This window comes from Pipistrellus hanaki (genome assembly GCF_964339955.1).
Source record: "Pipistrellus hanaki genome assembly, chromosome: 1".
In the NCBI taxonomy this organism is placed as follows: domain Eukaryota; kingdom Metazoa; phylum Chordata; class Mammalia; order Chiroptera; family Vespertilionidae; genus Pipistrellus; species Pipistrellus hanaki.
Window position 1 is genome coordinate 73139265 of NC_140503.1, and position 25941 is coordinate 73165205.

General features: G+C 62.2%; 2 protein-coding genes across 4 annotated transcripts; both read left to right on the forward strand.

Annotated features, from left to right (window-relative positions):
- The first annotated feature begins 455 nt into the window (after window positions 1–455).
- On the forward strand, window positions 456–16802 carry CARMIL3 (capping protein regulator and myosin 1 linker 3). 3 transcript variants are annotated; one of them, XM_084900957.1, is made up of 40 exons: window positions 456–661; window positions 2125–2219; window positions 2508–2558; window positions 2654–2713; window positions 2794–2909; window positions 3118–3215; window positions 3448–3518; window positions 3623–3696; window positions 3905–3980; window positions 4063–4151; window positions 4600–4694; window positions 4915–5001; window positions 5194–5303; window positions 5410–5487; window positions 6006–6082; window positions 6162–6266; window positions 6361–6430; window positions 6906–6987; window positions 7113–7209; window positions 7332–7386; window positions 7478–7650; window positions 7898–7966; window positions 8121–8214; window positions 8300–8398; window positions 8769–8897; window positions 9055–9168; window positions 9482–9657; window positions 10404–10491; window positions 10581–10724; window positions 10994–11057; window positions 11158–11366; window positions 11704–11807; window positions 12402–12717; window positions 13048–13176; window positions 13788–13854; window positions 13946–14035; window positions 15720–15838; window positions 15924–16104; window positions 16231–16347; window positions 16462–16802. In XM_084900957.1, exons 1-40 carry the CDS (start codon window positions 622–624, stop codon window positions 16485–16487), a joined length of 4134 nt encoding a protein of 1377 aa, XP_084757083.1. In that variant the 5' UTR covers window positions 456–621; the 3' UTR covers window positions 16488–16802. The 3 variants fall into 3 exon arrangements, with proteins under 3 accessions (XP_084757083.1, XP_084757084.1, XP_084757085.1); XM_084900958.1 differs by having other exon boundaries at window positions 16231–16341; XM_084900959.1 differs by having other exon boundaries at window positions 11707–11807; window positions 16231–16341.
- A 1798-nt stretch (window positions 16803–18600) lies between these two features.
- On the forward strand, window positions 18601–25045 carry CPNE6 (copine 6). Its single transcript, XM_084901498.1, has 17 exons — window positions 18601–18698; window positions 20031–20202; window positions 20607–20786; window positions 21078–21152; window positions 21322–21396; window positions 21536–21619; window positions 21710–21799; window positions 22172–22276; window positions 22487–22573; window positions 22795–22854; window positions 23122–23255; window positions 23335–23389; window positions 23469–23520; window positions 23855–23988; window positions 24118–24354; window positions 24556–24730; window positions 24855–25045. Exons 2-16 carry the CDS (start codon window positions 20035–20037, stop codon window positions 24691–24693), a joined length of 1674 nt encoding a protein of 557 aa, XP_084757624.1. The 5' UTR covers window positions 18601–18698; window positions 20031–20034; the 3' UTR covers window positions 24694–24730; window positions 24855–25045.
- The last annotated feature ends 896 nt before the right edge of the window (window positions 25046–25941 follow it).

Here is a 25941-nt window from a genome sequence, read left to right on the forward strand (position 1 = left end):
GTGTCTGCAGAGCTGCCAGCTGGAAAGAGGCGGCATGGGAACTCCCAGAGCGCCACAGGGATCCCCAAGCTGGGCAGCGGGAGAGGAAGGACCAACTCCCCCAGATCTGGCCAGGTCCTCCCCTGGCATTGCCCGGCCCCGAGTTCCCTTGCAGGTCAAGGAGGACGAGCTGGACCGCCCGCCAGAGCAAACGGGAAAAGGAAGGGGCCTTGCAAGGATGACCGGGGTACCCAGGCCCACAAACAAAAGAAACGGGTTTTGCTCGTGATGCTCGCGGAGTGTGTGGCCCGCAAAGCGGGGACGCCCCCTCTCGGGAGCTGGCCCGGGCTCCTGGCAACACGCACCGGGCGTCGCACGCGGGAGCCGGCGGGAGGGGCGCGCGGGGTCCACGCAGCCGGGCGGCGCGGCACGCATGCTCAGTCCCGCACGTCCCGGCGGGCGGGGGCCGGCGCCGGGAGGGAGGCGGGGGCAGGAGCGCTCACGCAGCCGCCCGACTGGAGCGGGCTCGGCGGCTGCAGCATCGCTCCGCGCCCGGCCTGCCGGAGCCGGGTGTAGCATGTGCCGCGGCTCCCCGGCGGCGGCGGGAGCTCCTCTGCAGCAGCGGCAGCCACAGCAGCCGCCATGGCCAAGTCCAGCACGGAGCTCACCCGCGAGCTGCAAGGTACGAGGCTGCGGTGGTCTCCGGGACGCCAGGTCGGGAGCGTTCGAGACCCAGTGCGCTCCTCCTCGCGGTTCACCCCAGCCCTGTGCCCCTCCGCCCCCGCCCCCGCCCCGTGCAGCCCGCTGGCAAGGCAGCCCCCTCCCCTGCCCTGCATCCCAGCTGCCCAGCCGTCCCCGGAGCATCCTCCGCTGCCCCCCCTCGCCTCACCCTGTCAGACCTTCTTGTCCCAGAGCCGCCCGTGCTGATCTTTGGTGGCAGGTGTAGTCCCCTCGCGGTCCCTGGGGTTGACTCTCAGGCCCACCCCTAAGCTAGGCGGCTGGTCCCCTCCCCGGAGAGTCCTTGTTTCCCCGCCGGGCGGAGCCAGGCCCACCCCAAGCTGCACGACGGGAGCTGCCCCTGGTCCTGACCGCCTCTTATCTCTGCACCCTCCCTCTCCCGGCCCCGCCCCGGAACTGGCCCGGAGAGCCCCCTAGCAGCCCAGCAGCGCCCAGACCAGGGGGGCAGAGAAGGGAATCCGGGAAGAGGGCCTGCGTTGGAACGAAAAGCTAGAGCGAGGTCTCTGCAGCTCACCTCCCAGTGCCCCCGTCCCAGCCTGCCCCTTTCTGCTACCTTATACCCACACCTCAAGGCCTCTCCTGTTTGCATGGCCCTCAGGCTCGGCTCAAACCAAGGCCCGGTCCCCCAGCACTGCCACAACCCTGACCCCCACAGGCAGCAGCCCAGGCAGAGATCAGGAGCTCAAGGATACTCGGAGGCATGCGTGCCTTAGCAATTTCCCACACCTACACACACACACACAGCACGATCCTGAGATGTGTGTACAAACATCTTTATAGTGCCTGGACACACACCTCTCTCTTTCTTTCTCCCCCCTCCCCCCCCCTCCCCCCTCTCTCTCTGGTCTCTCAGCAGTTAGGTAGGGTCTCGTTTAAACACCAACTCCTTTCCACCTGCCACACACACGGGAACCTGCTGGCTCTGTGCCCCTTTCACAACTGCAAGCACAGCATACTCATTCATTCTCCCCATCCCCACCAATGGCGGCTTCAGAAGGCGCGCACACACGCGTTGTGAAAGGCAGGCACACTCACACCCGAGACCACCTAGAGTATAGTGAAAGGAACCCGCCCACACCCCTACGCACTGACTCACTGTGTATGGGCTGACAGTTGCTGGAGTGAACAGGCTGGAAAAGAGCCTTCACACCCTCAGAAGTGTAAGACACGCCCTCCCACAGACAGGGTCACTCAGCGGCTGTCCCTTGATTCAGAAACATGGGGAACCAGAGTTTTCTCCACACCCTCTCCCTCTCTAATAGGAAGAGAAACGGCACCCAGGAAGGAAAGCTGTGTGTCCCTGCCCTTCTTTGTCTCTCTTTTTCTCTGATTCTGCCCCTGGAGAGCCCTGAGGAGGTGGGTGGCCAGGGCAAGGGGAGCTCTGAGCAGGCCCCTCTCCACCTGCAGACAGCATCCGGAGGTGCCTGAGCCAAGGGGCTGTGCTCCAGCAACATCGTGTGAAGCTGGAGACGAAGCCCAAGAAGTTTGAGGACCGAGTGCTGGTGAGGGCACAGGGCTTGGGAGCAGAGGGAGGCACCAAGGGCAGCTGGGCTGCTGAGGGCAGAGAGCCTGGGAGGAGGGAAGACGGAGGTGGGGAAGAGCTGAGGAGACGTGGTCTAGGGGAGGGGTTAGGCTGGAGGTTAGAATGGGGCATGAGAGAGAGCCAGGACCCCCAGACCGGAGGGCCGCTGCTGGCCAGGTTGCACACTGGCTGAGGGGGCTGGGGGAGGGCATGAATCAAAGGCCCAGGGAATGCCATTTACTGCTGATTTCTTTTCCTTTCTCTGAAGGCCCTGACCTCCTGGCGCCTCCACCTCTTCCCCCTTAAAGTCCCAGCTAAGGTAAGTTGGGCTGAGGAGCGGAGAGCACCCGGCATGCCCCCTCCTGAGCGTGGCAGCCAGACCCTGACCATGAGCTGAGCATCCTCACCCCCCAGGTGGAGAGCTCCTTCAATGTCCTGGAGATCCGGGCCTTCAACACACTCAGCCAGAACCAGGTGAGCACCGGGCCTGGCCCCCCTGGGCCAGCAGGAGGAGGGGGTCAGTGTGTGAGGCCCTGCTGCTCCCTCGCCCCCAGATCCTCGTGGAGACAGAGCGGGGCATGGTGAGCCTGCGGCTGCCATCCGCGGAGAGTGTGGACCAAGTGACGCGGCATGTGAGCTCTGCCCTCTCCAAGGTCTGCCCTGGCCCTGGGTGAGTGGCAAAGGAGGCGTCTCTCAAGGGGTGGGACAGCCAGGAAACGTCTCTCCCCTGCCCTCTTCCCCCTGAACCTGAGCTCCCAGGGCAGCAAGGAGAAGAGCACACATGTTCCTGCTCCCGTTTTATTCTGGGGGCCCCGACGCCGTGAGACATGGAGAGCCTCTTTTCACCTCTCTCTGGGATGGATTTGTTCATCTTTCAGGAGTCTAATCCGGCGTGGAAATGCAGACACTCCAGAAGGGCCCCGAGACACATCCCCCAACTCGGAGACTTCCACATCTACCACTCACAGTGTGTGTGGTGAGCGGGGGCAGACCTGACGAAAGTGGGATCTAAACCACCCTGCCCCTTGTCCAGAGTCCTTTCTACATGGGGCTTCACCTGCCCCGGGGACCCCACTGCTCCCGGACCTCATGGTGTAGCAGGAACCCAGGGCACTAGCACTTGAAATGACCTTGACCTTTCCTTGACCCCTAAACCTGTTCCTCACTCCCTTGCCCCTCGCGGAGCCAGCCTGTATTCCGCCCCACAGGTGGCTTCTCTGAGACCTACGCTGCCCTGTGTGACTACAACGGGCTGCACTGCCGGGAAGAGGTGCAATGGGTGCGTTGGGCAGGGACCCACCATCTGGGCAGCTGGGACCTGGAGGGAGGGGGCAGAGGAGGAGGAGGAGGGGAGCAGGGGTGAGCCAGTTCTACCTCCTCAAGGATGTGGACACCATCTATCATGCTGAGGATAACCGGGAGTTCAATCTTTTAGATTTCAGCCACTTGGAGAGCCGGTAAGCTGATGGGATCGACGCCCCACCCCACCCCACCCCCCGCCACAGAAGCCCTCCTGATCCCACCCACAGCCCCAGCCCTCTCTCCCCAACCCCCCTCCACTGCCTTCTACCCACCCAGGCTTTCCCCAGCCCAACCACTCTATGCCTAGTCTCTTCTTTCCTGCCCACCTGCTCACCACTTCCCACCCACTCCCATCTCCCACAGAGACTTGGCCCTAATGGTGGCAGCCCTGGCCTACAACCAGTGGTTCACCAAACTCTACTGCAAGGACCTGCGGCTGGTAGGGACGAGGAGGGGTGGAGGACGTGGGAGAGGGACGTGTCCTCTCCGGGCCCTGACCACAGCCCCTGCTCTGTCCTCAGGGCTCTGAAGTGCTGGAACAGGTGCTACATACCTTGAGCAAGTCGGGGAGCCTCGAAGAGCTGGTGCTGGACAACGCCGGACTTAAGACGTGAGCCAGCCTCCTCCTGGGGCAGCAGTGCCCCCGTGATGTAGTCTTAGGGTGACAGAACCTCAGAGCATGATAGGGGCCTCTGAGGTAGCTCATCCTGCTCCTCGCTCTACAGAAGAAGACACTGAGGCCCAAAGAGGGCAGAAAACAAGTCAATGGTCACGCTGGACTCAGACCTAAACCCTCTGACCCCCAGCTCTATGGCCTTCCCCAGCATGCTCCACAGCCACCAGGCGGGTGGCTTCTCTAACTCGAGGGCTCGAAGCTGGGCTTTGTCTCAGCACAGCTTCTCTTGTGCTCCAGAGTGGGGTCAAGTTCCATGGCAGACCCTGACCTGCTCCCACCTTGGGGGCCTCTGTCCTTTGCAGTCCCAGCCAGGCGGGCAGGTGGAGGAGGAGGGGAAGCCCGGGGGCTGGGACAAACACATCCTTCCTCCCCTTGCCTGAAGGGACTTTGTCCAGAAGCTGGCCTGCGTGTTTGGGGAGAACGGGAGCTGCGTGCTACATGCCCTCACTCTGTCCCACAATCCCATCGAGGACAAGGGTGAGCCCCAGCCCGGAGTCCTACCCCCACCGCAGTGCAGACCCCTGTCCTAGCCCAGAGCCCAACCCGGGTTCTGACAGCGGCTCTCCAACCTGCCCCTGCCCCAGCACCTCCATCCTTGACCTGAGGCCTGTACCCCACTCACGCCCCTCCCCTGACTGTACCACCTGCACCCACTGCCCCGCCTCTCACTGGGTGCATTTCTCTCCCCACTGCCCAGGTTTCCTCAGTCTGAGCCAGCAGCTCCTCTGCTTCCCCACGGGCCTCACCAAACTGTGCCTGGCCAAGACTGCCATTTCCCCTCGAGGTATTGGCGCTGGGAACCCTGACGTTTGACCTTTAACCTCCCCCGTGCTGCCCAGTGGAGCCCCATCCAGAGGCCTCTCCACACACTCACACAGCCTCCCAGGGACCAGGGGAAGGGAAGGAGCCACACTTTGGGAGCGGGGAAGCGTTGTGGGAATGGGGGCCAACCCAGCCCAGTGCCCGCTGTGCTCAGGGCTCCAGGCGCTGGGCCAGACCTTCGGGGCCAACCCGGCCTTTGCCAGCTCCCTTCAGCACCTGGACCTGAGCAAGAACCCGGGGCTGCTCGCCACGGACGAGTCCAACGTGAGTCCACGGAGCACAGCCCAAGCCCCTGCCGAAGCACGCTCAGGCCGCAGGGCCTGGTCTCTGCCACCCCTTCCCCTGCAACCCCGCCGCCCTCCCTCCCCAGGCCCTCTACAGCTTCCTGGCCCAGCCCAACGCCCTGGTGCACCTGGACCTGGCGGGGACGGACTGTGCCGTGGACTCGGTGAGGGGTGGGCTGGTCACGGTGGGCCAGCCTGGGGGTATTGGGGAGGCCAGGGCGGGTCTGTGCCCCGCCACCTTCCTGAGTGTGAAGGTGGGCAGAGCTGGCAGGGTGACTTCGGGTTCAGCTGGATTGTAAAGCAGCCCCCACAGCGGACACCTGTGCTGTACTTTACCTTGGTCCCTGTCCGAGGCTGTGCTGGCTCCATGAGAACCAGCCCCCACCCCCTCCCCCTGGCCCACGGCTGCATCCGCCAGGAGGCCATGGGGACAAGGCACCTCGTGAGTCTGCGGTGACCCCGGCTTTATGCATCCATTGTCTGTGAGCCTCTCCATTGCCCCTGGCCACCAGGCAGGGAGCAGACCCACTTTCCACAGAGGGGAAACCGAGGCAATACGAGGGGAAGCTGGGCTCACATAGACTGACGATGGGGGACTAAGAACCGGACCTTGATGGGGAGGGGAGACGCCTCCCAGCACCCCTCCCAGCCCCTGGGAGACCCACCATGCCTCTCCCCACAGCTTCTGGGTGCCCTGCTCCATGGCTGCTGCTCCCACCTAACCTACCTCAACCTGGCGCGTAACAGCTGCTCTCACAGGTGGGGGCATGAGGGGTGCAGGAAGGGTGGGGTGAGGGGTGGGTGTCCCTCTCCCTTGCTGACCCCAGGGTCTCTGCAGGAAGGGCCGAGAGGCCCCACCAGCCTTCAAGCAGTTCTTCAGCAGCGCCTACACCCTGAGCCACGTCAACCTGTCTGCCACGAAGCTGCCCCTGGAGGCCCTCAGGTCGGGTGGGTGCAGGGTTGGGGGCGTGGCCAAGGGGGAACCCTAAGAGAAGCGGCGAGAGGTCACAGTGGGCCTGCCGGCCTTCCTCCCGCAGGGCGCTGCTCCACGGCCTCTCCCTCAACAGCCACCTCAGTGACCTGCACCTGGACCTCAGCGGCTGTGAGGTGAGCCCTGTCCCCCGATCCCACTGCTTGTTCCCCACCCACTGTTCATTTCTCTGACCTCAGTCAAACCCTGGCAGTATTTGCCCCTGCACTACTCCTCTGTGACCCCCCCCAAACCTGCTCACACCTCCGCTTTCCCGTCTCCGTCTGTGGTCTGCGTCCCGCGTCCCTCTTTCCAGAGGTCATGTTCAGTCTCCAGTATCTCCCCCCTTAAAGCTTTGCGGACGGAGGTACCAGGCTTCCCCACCAGAGGGCAGGAGCGAGCTATCTCGGGTGCAGCGGCCTGGAGACTTTTCTGGCTGAAAGGGAGAGCCCTGGGGAAGAATCTGGTGTGGAGAAGGGGCCTTCTGATTTTGCACCCCAGACCTGATATGACCTTGAGCCCTGGCGTTACTACTTTGGTCTCTGAACATTAAAGGTGCCCTCCCCCGCCCTTACCCTGCCTCCCTGCCCCACCCCCACCCTGTTCCTGCAGCTCCGCTCAGCAGGAGCCCAGGCTTTGCAAGAGCAATTGGGGGCTGTCACCTGTGTGGGCAGCCTGGATCTGTCAGACAATGGTGAGTGGAGGTGTTTTCTTCCCGGGAGCCGGGTGGGGACAGGGCCTGGAGCGTGGGGGAGAAGCGTGAAGGAGACTCCTGTGAGCCTCGGCCTCAAGGCCAGGCCTCTTCCATCTACCGGCCAGGGTTTGACTCGGACCTCCTGACACTGGTGCCCGCACTTGGCAAGAACAAGTCCCTCAAGCACCTGTTCCTGGGCAAGAACTTCAATGTCAAGGCCAAGTAAGGCCCCTCCGCATACCACAGGCCCTCCCTCTGTCAGCCCCCTCTCCTTGGGGTTCACTGTGTTGCCTCTGGTCCCTCCCTCCTCCCCCAAGAGCATGACCCCGGCCCTCTCCCCGCAGGACCCTGGAGGAGATCCTCCACAAGCTGGTGCAGATGATCCAGGAAGAGGACTGTGTGGGTGACTGGTCCGGGGGGGGGTGGGGGGGGGGTACCTGCTGTGGCGGGAGCCTTGGAACCTGGGCCCAACCCCTGCTTGCCCACACAGTCCCTGCAGTCCCTGTCGGTGGCAGACTCCCGGCTGAAGCTGCGCACCAGCATCCTCATCAATGCCCTGGGCAGCAACACCTGCCTGGCCAAGGTGGACCTGAGCGGCAATGGCATGGAGGACATTGGGGCCAAGATGCTGTCTAAGGCCCTGCAGATAAACTCCTCCCTCAGGTGGGTCCCCACTTGAACCCTCTGACCCCTTAGTGTGCGTACACACACACATACACATGCACACATGCACACACACACACACACACACGCCCTTCCTGCTTGCCTTGCTCTGCCCCAGCTTCCAGGAAACCCTCAGGCCCAAACCATCTCTGAGTCTGCCTCATTACCCAGGAAAGCAGGGGCTGTGTCCTGCCCCTTAACAGGGACTCAGAGGGAAGGTAACAAGCTGTGCTCAACCTCTCCCCAGAACCATCCTATGGGATCGGAACAACACGTCTGCCCTGGGCTTCCTGGACGTTGCGAGGGCCCTGGAGAGGTGAGTGGGCCAGGGACCACGCCTGAACTAACTCAGCCTCACACCAGCCCTCTTGACCTCTTTGCACAGAAATGCCGGAAAGGGCCATGGGCGAGGGGAGAGGTCAGCAGGAGGGGGGCCTCTCCTCACCTCCCCTGTGCTCCTGTGTCCACAGCAACCACACGCTGCGCTTCATGTCCTTCCCCGTGAGCGACATCTCCCAGGCCTACCGCAGCGCCCCCGAGCGCACGGAGGACGTCTGGCAGAAGGTGGTGGCCTCGGCAGGGGGGCACAGAGAGGGCAGGGGCCAGCCCACGTCCCCGGGCCCTGACACGCTCACCCCGTCATCTCCAGATCCAGTGGTGCTTGGTGAGGAACAACCACTCCCAGACGTGCCCCCAGGAGCAGGCCTTCAGGCTGCAGCAGGGCCTGGTGACCAGCAGCGCCGAGCAAGTAAACGTTTCCCTCTGGGCCACGTGGGGCATGCGAGGCACAGGCGTGATGTGACGGGGGCGGGGGGCATGGAGGAGGCATCACATGATGCCCATAACTGGCCTCAAGTATGGGGAAGAATTAGAGCCCCCAAAATGGGAGAACATGTGGGCAAACAGTGGGGGCCCCAGACAAGGGGTGCACAGGACTGTGGGAGCTCCACTGGGCCTTCCCCAGCAGAAGTGAGAGCAGGCCATCCAGAGATATCCCCACCACCCCAGCAGTGCTGGCACCAGTAGCATTGCCCAGGGAGACACAGAAACGGGGTGCCTGGGGTCCCGCCTGGGCGGGTGTTGTGCGAGGCCCCCCTAACACTCCCGCTGTGCTGCAGATGCTGCAGCAGCTGTGCGGACGCGTGCAGGAGGAGGTCCGGGCCCTGAGGCTGTGCCCCCTGGAGCCCGTGCAGGATGAGCTGCTCTACGCGCGGGACCTCATCAAGGACGCCAAGAACTCCCGGGCGGTGAGCCCTGCACAGCACCCCACACACTCTCCCTGGCAATCCGGAACCCAGGACGGCCCGCCAGGCCATCCCAGAAGTGTCCGGGCCCTGCCTGTGCATTCGCCCTCCAGGCACACGGGCCTGTCTCTGGCCTGACCACAGCCCCTTCCTTACACAGCTGTTTCCCAGCCTCTACGAGCTGGGCCACGTGCTGGCCAACGACGGGCCCGTGCGGCAGAGGCTGGAGTCGGTCGCCAGTGAGGTGTCCAAGGCCGTGGACAAGGAGCTGCAGGCAAGTCCTGGGGAAAGAGTCTGGTGTGGACCCGGGCTCTGAGCCGAGGGCGAGGTCTGCCCGGGGAGATCCCTGAGGCCAGAAGGAAATTCGGAGCTGAGAACTCCCACACTCCCACTGTGCAGAGACGTTACTAGAAAACTGGGCTTGCATTGTTCCTGCTAGCTTCAGTCTTGGCCCCAGACTGACTTCCCTGCCCGTGTGGTAGGGTGGACGCCTGAGGGGCTGGAATAGACAGGCTGTTGTCTCTCAGCAGGGAAGCCACGCCTGACCCACCCCCCTTTGGGCTCTGGCCTCCCTCCCCCCATACTAGGTGATCCTGGAGTCCATGGTCAGCCTAACGCAGGAGCTATGTCCCGTGGCCATGCGGGTAGCCGAGGGGCACAACAAGATGCTGAGCAACGTGGCCGAGCGTGTCACTGTGCCCCGGAACTTCATCCGCGGGGCGCTGCTGGAGCAAGCCGGGCAGGACATCCAGAACAAGCTGGAGTGAGAGGCGGCCGGGTTGGGGCAGGGCTGGATTGGGCCCAGAACACTTAGGGACCTGGGGCCCCACTCTCAACCATGAATAATGGATGGCCCAATCTCCATTACCAGGGATAAATCTTTAACCAAATGCAACCTTGCTGTTCAGGGTCGGACTGGTCTTTGCCCTAGAAATCTAAGTGCTGAGCTGGGGTTCAGGAGCCGGGCAGTACACACACAGAGGTGTGCACACACACACACACACACACACACACACGTACACCGGAGTCCTCTCCTGCGGAGGCTTGGCCCAGGAGAACAGATGTGATTGGAGAGTGTGGGCTATACACGCTGTCCCTCCCAGGTTTCACCCCGAGGCCTCTTTCTTTCTGGGTCTGGGTGCCAGCCCTCTCCAAAGCAAAGAAAAAAAAAAACATTATTACCAGGAGAACTGGCTTCTGCTCTTACGGCAGAGACCAGGAGAGCTCTCTCGGCACCCCCCTCACCCAGCTCTGTTCCACGGGAGCTCCAGGGGCCTCCGTCCTCTTTGCCCGCCCCACCCTCTTAACCCACACACCCCTGGTCGGTGGGTGGGACTGAGAGTGCCTTTATGGAGATCTGAGTGTGGCCCCCCGCAGCCTCCTACAGCACGTTAGGGCCTCCTTGGGTGGCCGGGCTAGCCGGCCCTCCCCCGCTCGGGCACCTGGGGAAGGCAGGGCTGAGGCCAGGGCCCGGAAGCCGTGGCTGAGCAGCCCCGCCTGTGCCCGCAGTGAAGTGAAGCTCTCAGTCGTCACCTACTTAACCAACTCCATAGTGGATGAGATCCTGCAGGAGCTGTACCACTCACACAAGAGCCTGGTAAGCCAGTGCAGACATGCCCTCTCCCAGCCCCCTCCCCTCAAGCCTCTGGGAGGTAGACCACTTCCTTAGGATCCTGTCCTTCCCAGGCCCGGCACCTGGCCCAGCTAAGGACACTGTCAGACCCATCCGGGGGGCCAGGCCAAGGGCAGGATCTGTCCTCCCGGGGCCGGGGCCGGGGCCGGAACCATGACCACGAGGAGACCACAGATGATGAACTCGGGACTAACATTGTGAGCACCTCACCCCCAACCCCCTCCCTAACCTAGGTCCTGCCCCTGAACCTGCAAAACACGGTCCCTTTCCACTTCTCTGGACCCCACGCTCCCCTGACGGAGCTGGTCTCACTCACCAGCCCAACCAGCCCAGCCTCTTCCCTAACCCCATGCCCAGACCCCTGAGGGGAGGGGCCAGGAGGGACTCTAAAAAGGAGGTTTTGTGAAGAATGGAGGCTCCCGATGAGGTCCTGCGTGGGCCCCACGCTTCACCTCCATCTCTGCAGGACACCATGGCCATCAAAAAGCAGAAACGCTGCCGCAAGATCCGGCCGGTGTCCGCCTTCATTAGTGAGTCCCCGGTGTCAATTCTTTTCTTCTTCCTCTGTCTCGCCAGCCTGCTTTCTCCCCGTCCCCCCTGCCGGTCCCTCTAACGCTGCTGTCCCCACAGGTGGGAGCCCTCAGGACATGGAGAGCCAGCTGGGGAGTCTGGGGATCCCTCCCGGTTGGTTCTCAGGGCTCGGGAACAGCCAGCCCGCTGCCGGCGGCTCCTGGGAAGGTCTCTCCGAGCTCCCCACCCACGGCTACAAACTGAGGCATCAGACACAGGGCCGGCCCCGGCCCCCCAGGACCACCCCTCCGGGACCCGGTCGGCCCAACGTGAGTCCCTCAGGCCTCTCAAGAGGACCAGCTTCACAGGCCTGGCACAGAGCACCAGCCGTGGGGGGGCAGGGGGGGGGGGCCCTGGCAGGCCACCCCAAGAGGGACACTCCAGTTTGGACGGGACCTAGACCTTGTCACCGAGAGGAAATCTGTCTGCCAGACAGCAGCAGTCACTGTGGTGAGGGCTGCCAAGCTCAGTAAATTTCCAGGGGGACTGACGTCTACACTCCCATGGGGCCGGGAGAAGCCAGTCCCTGTCCGAAGGGGACGGCCCTGAGGGGATGGGAGGGCCTCCCTGGGCCGGATGAGGTTCCCTACGGGACTTTCCGCCCAGCAGGTGCCCGTGCCTGGGATGCGCCAGGAGAACGGGATGGCCACCCGCCTGGATGAGGGGCTGGAGGACTTCTTCAGCCGAAGGGTCATGGATGAGAGTTCCAGGTGTGGCCCCTAGACACACTTCCGTTTCTCCAGCCCCGAGGCCTGGAGGGGCTCCTGCCTGCCCAGCTCCCATGGAGACGGAGCCCTGGGGCAGAGCCGGTCTCTCTGGGGCATTTCCTCACATCCTGGTCCTTCCACACCGAGCCCTGTCTCCCACGTGTTCTCAGTCTCAGGACAGCTGGCTAGGAAGGAGGGCCAGCGGGGTGGTGGGGATGGGGCCCGGGGCAGGTTGGGGCTGGCTGCAGGCCCCGGGCGGGGGGAGGGTATGACCATTAGGGTAAGAGGCCTGAGGGTGTGTTCTCAGTCACTGTCCTGCCCTGAGGAACTGGGTCACCTGCAGAGACAGAGGGAAGGGCAAGAGACGAGCCTGGGAGGAGAGCTGATCTGCTAGGAGAGGATTATGACAGGGAAGGTGAGGATGCATCTCCCCGAGATAAGTGGGGAGGGCTGCAGAGCAGCAGCAGAACTAGGTGAGAGGAAACGGGGAGGTTTGTGAGGCCTGAGAGGGACCACCAGCACCACCCTGAGCTGCCTCTGCCCCTGGCATTTCCGTCTCCCCGTGCCCTGCCATTAACTCCCCCTGACCCCACACAGCTGCCCTCGGACCCTGCGGCCCCTGCGGCCGGGCCTCCCGGAGCCTCCGCTGCCCCCGCTGCAGAAGAAGAGGCGCCGAGGCCTGTTTCACTTCCGCCGGCCCCGGAGCTTCAAGGGGGACAGGGGACCGGGGTCCCCCACCACCGGCCTCCTCCTCCCTCCGCCCCCACCCCCACCCCCAACTCAGGAGAGCCCCCCCAGCCCAGACCCGCCCAGCCTCGGCAACAACTCCTCGCCCTGCTGGAGCCCGGAGGAGGAGAGCGGCCTGCTCCCCGGGCTGGGGGGGAGCCGGGGGCCCTCCTTCCGCAGGAAGACGGTGAGTGAGGCGGAGGTCCTGTGTCCTCCCCGCCCACTGTCCCACACGCAGCCCACCTGCCCACCCCACCCAGGCAGTTACGGAGAGGATGCCAGGGACTCGGGGGACCTCTGGTCGTCCCAACCCCCTGCTCCCTGAGAGGGGCTCGGCCTGTACAGCATGCTGGGCGTGCTGCAGGCATAGCTGGGTGGTGGGAAGACTCTTCCAAGGGTGTGGGCAGGGCTCCCGCGGGCTGGGGGCTCCTAGGGCAGGGGCCCTCCCCACTCCCTCGCTGCCGGTGGAGCCCCTCCTCCCTCGGGAGCTGCTTGTAAGCCTGAGACCTTGTTTCAGGGTTCTGAGGGGTCAGACCCAGCGGAGGGGGGCCAGGCCCCTGGGACAGCACAACAGCCAAGAGTCCAGGGCGTTGCCCTTCCCGGGTTGGGAAGAACCAAAGGGTGGAGCTTCGATGGGAAACAAGAGGTGAGGGGAGCCCAAGCGGCGAAGTGAGGGTCCTGGGGGTCCCTGTCTGCCACCCTCTCCCTCCTGCACCCCCGTCCCTGGTGGGCCAGTGGGAAAGCCATGCATTGGCCGCAGAGGTGCTCGCTGCAGCTCTGGCCGTACCAGACACTTGCCGTGGCATCCTGGGCAGGTCACCTGACCTCTGGAGCCTCCACTTCCTTGTGAAACAGGCCGCCATAGAAACACTTACCTACAGAGCTGCTTCGGTGACTTGATCGCCGCTTTAGGACTGACTTTTATCTTCTCCACCGTCCACCTGTGTTAATATTTACATATCGTTTTCATTTAAATCAACTCGCCTTTTTTAACCTCGTCTGGACCTGAGCATTATTATCGTTAAAGTCAAAGTCATGTTTTCTTTTACGGCACATAAAATAAACCTACAACTATTAACATAGCAGTCTTTTCATTCATGCGAGCCATCTCATACACCCCTAGGGTGGTCTGGGCGTCCGGGGACTAATGACAGGATGCTGGAGCAGAAGCCTCTTGCTATGTGCAGTCCCCGCCTGGAGAGGGCGTTTCTGATCCCCACCACCACCACCCCATCCCCCCCTCGGCTCTCCTTTCAGGGCACAAGCCCAGACCTGGAGGGCAGTGTCCAGGCGTGGCAGAAACGGCGCTCTTCAGATGATGCAGGTGAGCGTGGTCACCCCCCCTTCCTGCTTTTGACCCCCCTCTCAGGGGCCCCTCCTAATTTGCCTTTCCTGGTCCCCTTTTCCATCCCCAGGGCCTGGAGCCTGGAAGCCGCCGCCACCCCCTCAAAGCACCAAGCCGAGCTTCAGCGCCATGCGCCGTGCGGAGGCCACCTGGCACATAGGTACGGGCGCCTCTCAGGCAGCAGCACTGAGGCCCAGGCTGTGCCTGCATCCGGGAGTCCAAGGCGGGGCTGTGAAGAGACAACACAAGGGAAATGCTGAAGGCTGTTTACAAAGCGATAGCCCAGAGAGACAGCCCAGCCCAAAGAAAGGCCCCACGGGGCAGAAGTGGCTTTGCCTGGACGGGCAGACGAGAACACAGGTTGTGGGAGATTCCAGGGTTCTCCAGGCAGGGCCCCTTGTGGTCCCGGTCAGCAGAGGGGCACCCTGGACAGACCAGTCCTCTCTCTGAGCTCAGCTGGGAAGAGTGGGCAAGTACTGGTCATGCCAGGCCCCCCTCAGACACGCCAGTCTCCTCCAAGAGCAGCTGCTAAGCCCGCCTCGGCTCACGCAGCAGGTGCCACAGGGCAGGGGCCGCAGCCCGTCCTGCCCCCGAGGTGGTTAGGCCCAGCTCGCCACCGCCAGCTGGGTTAACCTTGTACAAGTTATTTACCTTCTGGCTTTGGAACTCTGAAGGCATAAAAGGGAGGGGTTCGTGGTATGGCATTCTGTCTGCTGGGTTCCGAGCACCTTGCAGCCACGGAACCTCTGAAGGAAAGCTGGTCAGCTCAGCGTCAGCCTACGTTCCCACGGGCCTGGCACCTGACCCTTCAGCATCCCTGACAGGGAATATCACACCGTAGATACAGACCCTCCATCTCCCTCCTCCTCTCCACCAGACGCCAGGGCACCGGGCGTGTGCAGAGCCAGGCTGCCCTTAACTTGGGAATGCCCGTTCTCCAAGGCCCAGCCAGTTCTGGGGCATCTCTGCTGATTTCCCATCCCCTGCCCTCCCCCCCCACCCCCCACATACACACACGCACAAAGTGGTTAAATAGGCAAAGTGGGCTCCGCCCTTCCTTCAGACCACGGGAGTTGGATGCTCCCTGCGTGCACACCTGCCTCAGCACCCTTCAGGCTTCTCTTACCCACACCCACAGACACACACACGGACAACACCTTCCTGGTGGGCTACCCTCAGGCTCAGTGTGCACAAAGCCACAGAGGCAGTAGGTAGGGGTGCCAGGGCGCCCCTCCTTGAGGCTCTCGCCATCTAAGTCAGACGGGAGACAAAGCCCTGGGAGAGCCAGGCTGCAGCCTCGGCAGGGCCCGGGCACTGCAGCCCTGGCTGAGCAGCCCCGCCTGCGGGCCGGACGGCCCAGGCTCTGGCTCTCTCCCAGCAGGAGCCAGCTCAGGCCTGCTCTTCGCGAGGGGCAGCCTGCGCCCACTCCAGAGGTAACAGGCCCAGGACCATCCCGGAGGCCAAGGTCTAAGGCCAGTGGTCGGCAAACTGCGGCTCGCGAGCCACATGCTGCTCCTTGACCCCTTGAGTGTGGCTCTTGCACAAAATACCACGGCCTGGGCGAGTCTATTTTGAAGAAGTGGCATTAGAAGAGGTTTAAGTTTAAAAAAAATTTGGCTCTCAAAAGAAATTTCAGTCGTTGTCCTGTTGGTATTTGGCTGTGTTGGCTAATGAGTTTGCCGAGCACTGACTCTAAGGAAATGTGAGAGCAGAAGGGAACATGAAGGCAGAGGCTTAGGAGCAAATGGGGAAGTCCGGGCCTCCAGGGCTTCGTAGGGGCAGGGGAGGGAGGGCTCTGCAAGAATGCCTGTTCCTGCAGTTTCTCTTCTCTCCCCATCCCCTAGCCGAGGAGAGTGCCCCCAACCACAGCTGCCAGAGCCCCAGCCCCTCCTCCCAGGATGGCGAGGAGGGGAAGGACGGGGCCCTGCTCCCGGAGAGAACCGTTCCCGCTAGGAATGCCAAGGTGAGGGCTGGCCAGGCGAGTGGGGGAGGCAGTTTGATGAGGCAAAGGACTGACTAATGACCTGGCATCTTCCTTCTCCTGTCAGCTGCAGGACCCCCCTCTGGCTCCACGGCCCCCCAAGCCCGTGGCTGTGCCCAGGGGCCGCCGTGCCCCGCAGGAGCCAGGGGGCAGGGAAGAGGCTGAGGCTGGGGGTGCAGCCCCAGGAATAAACAAGCCCCGGCTGAGGCTGGGCTCACAGCAGGACCAAGAGGAGCCCGAGGCCCCAGGTCCGCCACCCGCTGGAGGGGCCCCGGGAGGCCTCTGGGACCCCGCTGCCCTCACGGGGTCCCCCTCCCCAGCACCCAGCTCTGAGCCCCACTCGTATGCCGGACCCGCCTTGACTGTCATTTCAGGGCCCTTAGACCCCGGCCGCCGGTCCGCCCCCCTGAAGCCCAAGAGGACTCGGCGGGCACAGTCCTGTGACAAGCTGGAGCCGGACAGAAGGCGGCCCCCCGACTCCACAGGTGCCGGTGGGTGGGCCACGGGCAGTTCCCCTTCTCACCCACCTGTCCAACACGGCGCCCAACATGGGCGGCGGGCTCTCCCTGCCCAGGACACAGGGCTCCCTGGATTTGTCCCCACAGGAACCAGTGAGCCCGGAACAGACTGACCGCCGCTGCTGCGCCCTCCCCAGCCCTCCTCTCGACATGTGCCTCACAAGGACTGACCCCTCACCCCCCTGACACCCCCTGCACCTCCAGGTCCCTCTGCCAGCCCATCTCACAGGGGCTGGATGGCAGGATGAGGTGTGGGGGACAGGAGGGGGACAGGAAGGGAGGGAGCAACCTGGAAAGAGGGCGGCTCTGAGTGCCTGCTCCCTCAGCAGAGAGTCGGGGTGGGGGGCATCTCCCTCCCTGGAGGGCAAATCTAGCCCTCTACCCCCAGGGGCTCTCTCCCCACTTGTATAGAATAAAATAAAAAAATCACTGCCTGCCTTGAGTCTTTGTTGCCTTCCCCATTCACTGCCCCACACCCCACCATCTGTTCCCCTTCCGTGCTTGTTCTCATGGGGAAGAGTGAGGAATACCTCACAGGGTTGGGGCGGGGGCTCTGAGTAGAGAGGGAAAGGCCGGAGAAGTGATGGACAGGTTGGAGGGGACTGAGGTCCCCAAGCCCCAGGAAGTGTCACGTGTAGGATCTGGGCTGAGCTGGCTGGAGAAGAGACCAAAATGATAGAAACCAGCACCAGTGTATGTCCAGCTTTGGGGTGTGTGGTGGGATTAGAAGACCCCAATGTACCAGGAGGAGATTTGGGAAGGGGTGCTGTGTGTGTGTGTGCGCATGTGTGTATCTGTGTGTGTGTCTGTGTGTGTGTGTGTGTGTGTGTGTGTGTGTGTTTACACACAGGCAGGCTCACTCATGGTGGGATTAGAGTGTGCACCATCAATAGTCAGAAATCTCAGCAGAAAAGCAGCCTGAAGGTGAACAGAAATGTCTATGCTGTGAGAAGATTGATGATTAAATTAATTTTTCCCCTTGGGGTGCTGCCAAATACCAGCTTAGCATTCAAGACTCCAGCTCAAGAGCCCCGCCCTCTGTGAAGCCCTTCCCGCCGCCCTCCCCCGGCTCATCCGGGGGACCCTCCCTCTCTGCGGCCCACCGCATCCTGACCAGATCCACACCTTTGCACCTGACACACTTAATGGCACTTGTGTAGTGGCTAATTGTCTCTGTCTGTGAGGTTGTCTGTTCTATAGACACACACCTCCCCCAGGGCCAGGAGCTGTGTCCCAGTCACCTCATGGCCCAGCCCCGGGCACAGTGCCTGGCACCCAGGAGCTGTCAGTAAACGGCTGCCCGCTGAGGGGAAGGTGTTCGGGGGAACCTTCTTGCCCACTCATCCCAGATGACCATCACCATGGACTCAGATGTCTTCACGTGGGGCAGGCAGCTCCCAGGCAATGGCTCACTTCCCCCGGCCTCACTAGGGAATGACTGATCTCTCCTCCAGACCAGTGCCTGGTTTGGCCCCTCCCACGAGGAATCTCGGGTTGGGAGACTGAGAATTGTGGGCACCAGGAAGATGCCTCTGGAACCAGTCCTTCAGCACATCCCACCAGCACCCCATCTTCAGGGGGGTGGTTGTGTGACCAGAACGTGAGACTGCATGCCCGTAAGCAGCTGTGTCCATGACCTTGTGTCTCCCTGTTAAAGGTGGCTGGGATGCTGAATCTCGTTCTCAGAGCTCTGAGGAGCCGAGTGGTTTTTAAGGAGCACGTGAAGATCTCCATTCTGCTGTGTCCGGGCTGGATTGAGTGAGTGGGTGTGAGTGACAAGTGCAGCCAGCGTTCTTTCATAGGCGCAAATATCCTTAACGAGTGTGATGTGAAGAGTGTCGTGAGACTGGGTGTGTTTCCCTGTGTGTGTCTGTGTGGCTATAACTGTCGTGGTGTCACAGAGAGTTTATGTGCTGGCGTCTGTGCGTGTCAAGATATGTGTGAGCCTGTGGGTTGTGGGTGCGCATCTCCCTCACTCCCCGGAGTGGATGTGTGTGCATCTCTGTGATGCTGGCTGTGGGTGTGGTGTGAAGGGGAAGATGTGTGTCATTGTGTCTGTGCAGGTCCAGCCTCTGAGCCACCTCCAGCCCACCCTCCTCCCCGAGATCTATGGCTCCTTCCCAGGCAGTGTCCCTGCCCCTCTCCTCTTCTCCCTCCCAACTGGAGGGAGGGTGAGGGGGGAGCTGGTGCTGCCACCTCCCCTCCCCATCCCGGCCCCATAAATAGCAGCAGAGCCGGAGCCGGAGCTGGCGCCAGCGGCTGGAGAAGAAAGGAGTCAAGGCCGGGCCAGAGCCGGAGAGAGGAGCCCCCCAGCTAGAGCCCAGGTGAGCTTCCCCTTCCTCCCCAGCCCAGCCCGGCCCCGCCCGGCCCGGCCCGGCCCGGACCAGTCTCTATAACAGCATCTCCCCCAGCCCCCAGAGAAGCCTCCGGTTCTGCCGGATCCCTCACTGTCACATGCCCTTGCCCTTCTCAGGGGACCTGCAGGAACCGGGAGACGGGTGGCTAGAAGGCAGAGACCCCTGCAGCCCAGACCCTCCCTCACAGACACGGAAAGCGCAGGCTGTGGGGAGGGGGTACCCAGCCCGAGAAGGGTCCCCATTCTGAGGGAGGCGCCTACAGGAACTGTCACACCCTCCTGGGGACAGACACAGGACTAGGGGACAGACACACAAGGTGGGAGCATCCAGACACACAGATGCACACTCGCTGGCAGAACCACGACATGAGATCAGACAGCCTCACCCTGAGACGCGGACAGATACAGATAGATGGACTGACCGGCCGTGAACTTGGGCCAGCGTACCCCTGCCTGCCGCCGCCCGAGGCTTGGTACCACTGCTGGGGGGAGGTGGCGTGCGTGCATCCCACCGGCAGCATGGAGGGGGCCGCAGCTCCCCAAAAATCGCGTCGCTAAGAGACACTGCCTGGGCGCTGCCAAGAAGTGTGAGAACAGGGGAGGTGGGGAGGGGAGTGAGAGTTGTCATAGTGGGAGCCCCTGCCAGGAGCCTGGAGGAGCGATCCGCAGGCACAGGCTCTGCCTCTAGCTCCCCAAGCCCACCGCCCTCCCCTCCCATCGGCCAGCTGCAGGTGAGTGGGGGGAGACAAACAGGGACGGCCAGGCGCCTTCACCCTGCCCCCTCCTGCCCACCGCAGCTCCGCTCCTGAGGCCCATCCTCTTCGGGCTTCCAGGGGCCCGTCCACCCCTTCCCCCACCCCCCGTGCTCCACTTTATCTCCCCGGGGCCAAGACTGAGTGCTGCGCTGGCTCAGACATCAGTTGGGAAACAGCAGAAGGTGCTGAGGCAGCAAAAAGTGTGGATCAATCGATGGCCTAGGAACCAAGACTGCCAGGAACCCACTCCCCCACCCCCAACCCTTTAGCCCTTCCAGCCCCTTCCATACACGCTAGGCCAGAAGGAGTGACAGAAGCACAGGGCTGTGCAGGGGTGGGAGGCTCAGGTACTCCGCCCTCCTCTGCTCAGAGCTCCCAGGGAAGCCGAGCCCCGAGAGGGCAGGGAAACAGGAGGTCCAGGAGGTCCAGGGGGCCCAGGGGGTCCCAGGCCTCAGGAAACAGGGCAAAGGCTTCCAGAAGGTAGACCCCCTCCCATGGCAAGTGTTTCCGTTCCAGTATCCAGGCCGTCTGCTCTGTCCCCACAGTGACATGTCGGACCCTGAGGTGGCATGGGTGCCCGAGCCCCCAGCCATGACGCTGGGGGCCTCGCGGGTGGAGCTTCGGGTATCCTGCCATGGCCTCCTGGACCGGGACACGCTCGCCAAGCCCCACCCCTGCGTGCTGCTCAAGCTCTACTCTGACGAGCAGTGGGTGGAGGTGAGAGCAACTTGGGCCTGGAAGGAGGGAGGCTGGGTGCAGGCCGCACGTGGGAAGGGAAGACCTGAGGGGCCGCTCCCAGGCTGTGTGGGGTCACCTTGGTGCAGGGTGTGCCGTCGGTACAAACACAAATCATTTATAGTTTCTAAAGCCCAGAGCTACAGAGGGGCCTGAGATGGCCCCACGGGCAGTGGCACTGCTCTCAGAGGCCTTAGGAGAGCCCCAGGGGGCTGAAGGTCTAGCGAGCTGGCAGCACCCTGAGCTGGGGCGGGGGACACTGGGGGACAGTCAACCTAGTCGCTTGGGGTGTGCATGCCCAAGGACAGCTGGCAGGGTGGGTGGTCCAGGGGAAAGTACTGGGTTCCCAGAGGCCCTCACACACACACCCCCTCCTCCCCCCGCAGGTGGAGCGCACAGAGGTGCTGCGCTCCTGCTCCAACCCCGTCTTCTCCCGGGTGCTGGCCCTTGAGTACTTTTTTGAAGAAAAGCAGCCCCTGCAGTTCCACGTGTTTGATGCCGAGGACGGAGCCACCGGCCCCAGCAATGACACCTTCCTTGGCTCTACAGAGTGCACCTTGGGCCAGGTCTGCATCCCCACCCCGCCCCCTCCAGCTCCTGCCTTCCTCTCTGAGATCCAGATTGACAGATAGCATGAGCTCTAGGGCTAGTTCATTCCGGGCTTGGACCTCCATCTCCCCCATTCACTGGCAGTGCCGCCTTGGGAAAGATACTTAACCTCTCTGAGTCTTAGTCTCCTCATCTAATCAATGGGGGTCACAGTCCAACCTTAGCCCAACTTGTTACCCCTGTCCCTTCTACCCTGGCCAAGGCAGGTGGGGCCTCACAGCCGGGTCTCCCTCCTCCTCCATCTCCAGATTGTGTCCCAAACCAAGGTCACTAAGCCATTGCTGCTGAAGAATGGGAAGACTGCGGGCAAGTCCACCATCACGGTAGGCAAGGTCACCCATACTCACCCTTGGACAGGGCACTCAATGCCCCTGCATGGACATCCATGGCAACATCATGCCCAGGACTGGCCCCCACTTAAAGGGCATAGGGTGGCCCCTGTGGGAAGGGGAGGGGGGAGCGGGAGTCCTGCCACTTGTGTTCCCCTTGCAGATTGTCGCCGAGGAGGTGTCTGGCACCAACGACTACGTGCAGCTCACCTTCAGAGCCCATAAGCTGGACAACAAGGTTAACCCCCAGAGTCCCGGCCCCCACTCAAGATGCATCCCAGAGTCCCGGCCCTGCTCCCTGCTCTGTATGAGCCTCCCCCCCCCACACCCCCGGCACATCTCCCCAGGCTCATGGGCCTTTTCCCTCGTGTCCCCAGGATCTGTTCAGCAAGTCTGACCCTTTCATCGAGATCTATAAGACCAACGAGGACCAGAGCGAGCAGCTGGTCTGGAGGACCGAGGTTGGTGCCTGGAGCTGTGGGAGGGAGGGAGGAGGAGCAGAGTAGGGAAACCTAGACAGGGGGTGACGGGCTCTCTGGTGCCTCTCCGAGGTGGTGAAGAACAACCTGAACCCCAGCTGGGAGCCATTCCGCCTGTCCCTGCACTCCCTGTGCAGCTGTGACATCCACCGGCCTCTCAAGGTGAGGCCCCAGCAAGCAGGGCAGCCGCCTGAGGCGTCCAGTCTCTGCCTGAGGCCTGCCCCTGAGTGTAGCAAGCTCCCTTCCTCCCCCCCCCCCCCACTGTGGGTTAAAGAACCTGTCACAGCTCCGTGTTCCCATATGTGTGCCCACATGTGTGCCTACATGTGTGCCTTTTATCAAAGCCAAAGTCCCTGCCAGACTGAGCCAAAGAATGAAGTTCTCAGCAAATGGCCTCTCTGGGCAGGATGGGTTCGTCTTTTTGGACCTAGAGACTGTTAGCCCCCTGCCTCCCCGAGTCCCTCCCCCTGGCCCCTGAAACCACTGCAAAGCATCCCTGGCCCTGACCCTGACCTGACCCCACTGCCTTCTCAGTTCCTGGTGTATGACTATGACTCAAGTGGGAAACATGACTTCATTGGAGAGTTCACCAGCACCTTCCAGGAGATGCAGGAAGGAACAGCAAATCCTGGACAAGAGGTGTCACAAAGACCCCTCCCCTGGAAACCCCCCCCCCCCCCAATATCTCTGGGAAACTTCTGAGGGTGAAGGTGAAGAGGCCACCGTGCACCTTCAGCATCACCCTAGGGACTGATCCAGGAAGTCTTACTCTGGGAGGCTTTGCTGGAAGGGGAGGAGGGGTCACCTGATGGAACTGTGACCTGGGCTTTTGGGGGATGTGGGGTCTAGATGCAGTGGGACTGCATCAACCCCAAATATCGGGACAAGAAGAAGAACTACAAGAGCTCGGGGACTGTAGTTCTGGCCCAGTGCACGGTAAACCCCAGTGCCAGCCTCAAGCCCTGCCCCAGCCCCGAGCCCCTCTGCAACCTCACATTCAACTCTTCCTTTGCCTCTGGGAACTGAAAACCCTTGCCCTACACCACTGCCAACTTCAACCTCAAAAGCTCCGGTCCCTCCACTTCCCCCACAGAAGCCCCACCTAGCTCCCTCCCCAAAGGACTTCCCCTCCACCTCACCTCCCCTGCTTCCGCCAGGTGGAGAAGGTACACACGTTTCTGGATTACATCATGGGCGGCTGCCAGATCAGCTTCACGGTAAATGCCCAGGGGACGGGGACACGGATACGAGGGAAGGGCTAAGCCCACAGTGAACAGAAAGACCCCAGAATGCCCTCGGCCCTCCTTAGGCCTCTCGTGAGCCTAGCATTGTCATCTTGTTCCCCTCACCCCGCTCTGTGATGGTGCTATCTACCTGTGGGCTCACCCTGATTCTCCTTAGTCCTCCCTACGGACACTAGCATTGGCCTAGCCTCCCTGTTGGCTCTCGGGGTTGTAGCAAGAACCTTCCCCCCCCACCACCAGGTGGCCATTGACTTCACGGCCTCCAATGGGGACCCCAGGAGCAGCCAGTCCCTACACTGCCTCAGCCCTCGCCAGCCCAACCACTACCTGCAGGCCCTGCGGGCGGTGGGAGGCATCTGCCAAGACTATGACAGGTAGAGAGAGGTGGGGGGCAGGGGGAGACGGGCAGGGAGGCTTTGCCCGATGGGCCCTACAGCCTTTTCTTCTCCCCAGTGATAAGCGGTTCCCGGCGTTTGGCTTTGGGGCTCGGATCCCTCCCAACTTCGAGGTAGGCTGGGCGCCAAGAGGTGGGAGGAGCTGGTGGGAGAGAGAGACGGGAAGGAATGATCCCCTGGCTGTTCTCATAGGTGTCCCATGACTTTGCTATCAACTTTGACCCGGAAAATCCTGAATGTGAAGGTAAGAGGGGATGCTCCCGCCAGCCCCCCAGTACAGCTTGCTGCACGCTCCTGTACACCCCATGACAAAGCACAGACTGCATTCCCAGGGGCTCAGCTCCCCGACCCTTTACCCATTCATTGCCTGGGTTCCTTTGGTAAGACTTCCAGACCCTGGCCCTGCATCTACCCGCCCAACTGCCCAGTGCCTGGGCCATCCAACTCTCCTTCTTACTGAGAAACTAGGAAGGGGACGTTGGGGGGGGGGGGGGGGAGACACCTCCTTGCTTTAAGGGGTGCCAGGACATGCTCTTCATGTCCCTGCTAATCCCTGAAAGCCTCGCCTCTGCCCACAGAGATCTCGGGGGTCATCACCTCCTACCGCCGCTGCCTGCCCCAGATCCAGCTCTATGGCCCCACCAACGTGGCCCCCATCATCAACCGCGTGGCCGAGCCAGCCCAGCGGGAGCAGAGCACCGGCCGAGCCACGGTGAGGAGAGGGAGCAGGCAACCAGCCTCTGCCCGGGAGCTCTTGGGTGGGGCGGGGCAGGGACCCGGCTCGGGGCATGTGCCAGGGCCCCTGCACACAGAGGCCACCTCCTCCCTCCCTCCCCCGCAGAAGTACTCGGTGCTGCTGGTGCTCACAGACGGTGTGGTGAGCGACATGGCGGAGACCCGCGCCGCCATCGTGCGCGCTTCCCGCCTGCCCATGTCCATCATCATCGTGGGCGTGGGCAATGCCGACTTCTCCGACATGCGGCTGCTGGATGGCGATGAGGGTACCTTGCGCTGCCCTCGAGGGGTGCCCGCGGCCCGCGACATCGTCCAGTTCGTTCCCTTCCGGGACTTCAAGGATGTGAGTGTCCGGTGCTCCCTCCCAACGGGACTCCACAGCTCCCCACAAACCCAAATCTGGCCTGGTCCTCCCACCGGGTGGATGTCCTGAGAAGGATGCTAGAGCCCAGCTGGTCACTCCGAAGCCCCGCCCACACCTGCCCCTGCCCCCGCCCCTTAGGCTTGGGTCCCTAACAACCACTGCCTTGACCCCCACCCGCAGGCCGCACCATCTGCGCTGGCTAAGTGTGTCCTGGCCGAGGTGCCTCGGCAGGTGGTGGAGTACTACGCCAGCCAGGGCATCAGCCCCGGGGCGCCCAGGCCCTGCACGCCGGCCACCACTCCCAGCCCTAGCCCATGACTGCCTCCCGCTGGACGGACACTCCCTCAGCCTCTCAGTGAGTCCTGGGTGCCCGAAGGAGCAGACACTACCGAGGGGGTGCAGAGTGGGGCTTGGTGGAGGCCATCTCGGCCAGGTATGGTGTAGAGGAGGGTGCTTATGATGATCCCACTCTCTCTCAGGTGCCTGTCCTGACCCCTGTGACTCGAGTGACCAGTGCCTCTCCCTCTTGGATCAGCTGTGCCCCCCGGGTCCTGGAAGTGAGTGGAGAGCCCTGCCCCGCCTCTCCAGGCCCCATAGTCCTGTGGCCCCGCACTGACGCTCTTCAGTGATCCTGACTTTCTGGCCGTTAATAAAGGGAACCAGTCTTAGCGCCTCAGCCTCTACCCATCATGTCTCAGATGCCCACTGGGTAGTCTGTAGCACCCACAAATGCCATTAAGAACAGGCACCTTTCAAAAACTGGGCCGGAGTTCACCAGGCAGTCACATGTCTCTATACTCTCACCCCAACTATGTACCAAGGAGATCTGAGGAGCCCCTATCCTCACACCCAATGGGGGGGGGGGGGGGGCGGGGAGGCACCATGTGGGTTAATTATTGGAGATGGGGAAGGTAATGAGGGGCTGTCAAAGGGGCAGGCTAATGCCTTTTTACAGCTGTCTCCAGAGAATCCCAGCTGAGCCCAAGGGGTGGAACTCAGCCCCCACACAGCTGTGGGTGAGACCCAGATGGGGTGTGTGGGGAGTGAGCAGGGCAGGAGGTCTGCTAGTGAACTAAGAATACAGAAGGGACATCTAAGGTCTGTGCTGCCTGGTTTTCCTAGTTGTTTGAATGTGCGTGTGTGCTCATGATTGCACATCCCTGATTTTCCATGAGCATGGCCTTAGTGGTTCAGGTAGTCCGGCTGTGTACTCTTAATAACATTCACAATAGCAGGACACATTATTGTTTAGCCAAAGAAGAACCAGGAGCCCTTAAACTTGAGCCCAGGCCCATCTGACTAAAGGGCACATACTACCAACCACTAATGTGCAATTTCTGTGTGGAATATATCTGAGTGACCCTCATCTGGTGACCCAGAGACACTTGTGGATGGGAGTCTCTGCCCATGTGTGTGCCTCAGCCAATAAAGTAAAGTGTGCAAGAGCAGTAGTAGGTCTGGACTGCAGCTTCAGAGAGCAGGTAAGGCATGTGTGAGATCCAGAATGAAGGAAGAATAGCTGGGCTCCTCTTCCTTCAATGATGTGCATGGGAGGGGGTGAAGGAG

Coding starts and splice junctions, on each gene's coding strand:
- CARMIL3 (XM_084900957.1), top strand. CDS start 622: ATGGCCAAGTCCAGCACGGAGCTCACCCGCGAGCTGCAAG. Junction 8,898..9,054: donor ACGCCAAGAACTCCCGGGCG/GTGAGCCCTGCA, acceptor TTCCTTACACAG/CTGTTTCCCAGCCTCTACGA. Junction 15,839..15,923: donor TTCCCGCTAGGAATGCCAAG/GTGAGGGCTGGC, acceptor TTCTCCTGTCAG/CTGCAGGACCCCCCTCTGGC.
- CPNE6 (XM_084901498.1), top strand. CDS start 20,035: ATGTCGGACCCTGAGGTGGCATGGGTGCCCGAGCCCCCAGCCATGACG. Junction 21,397..21,535: donor CCCATAAGCTGGACAACAAG/GTTAACCCCCAG, acceptor TCGTGTCCCCAG/GATCTGTTCAGCAAGTCTGA. Junction 22,574..22,794: donor TAGTTCTGGCCCAGTGCACG/GTAAACCCCAGT, acceptor TGCTTCCGCCAG/GTGGAGAAGGTACACACGTT.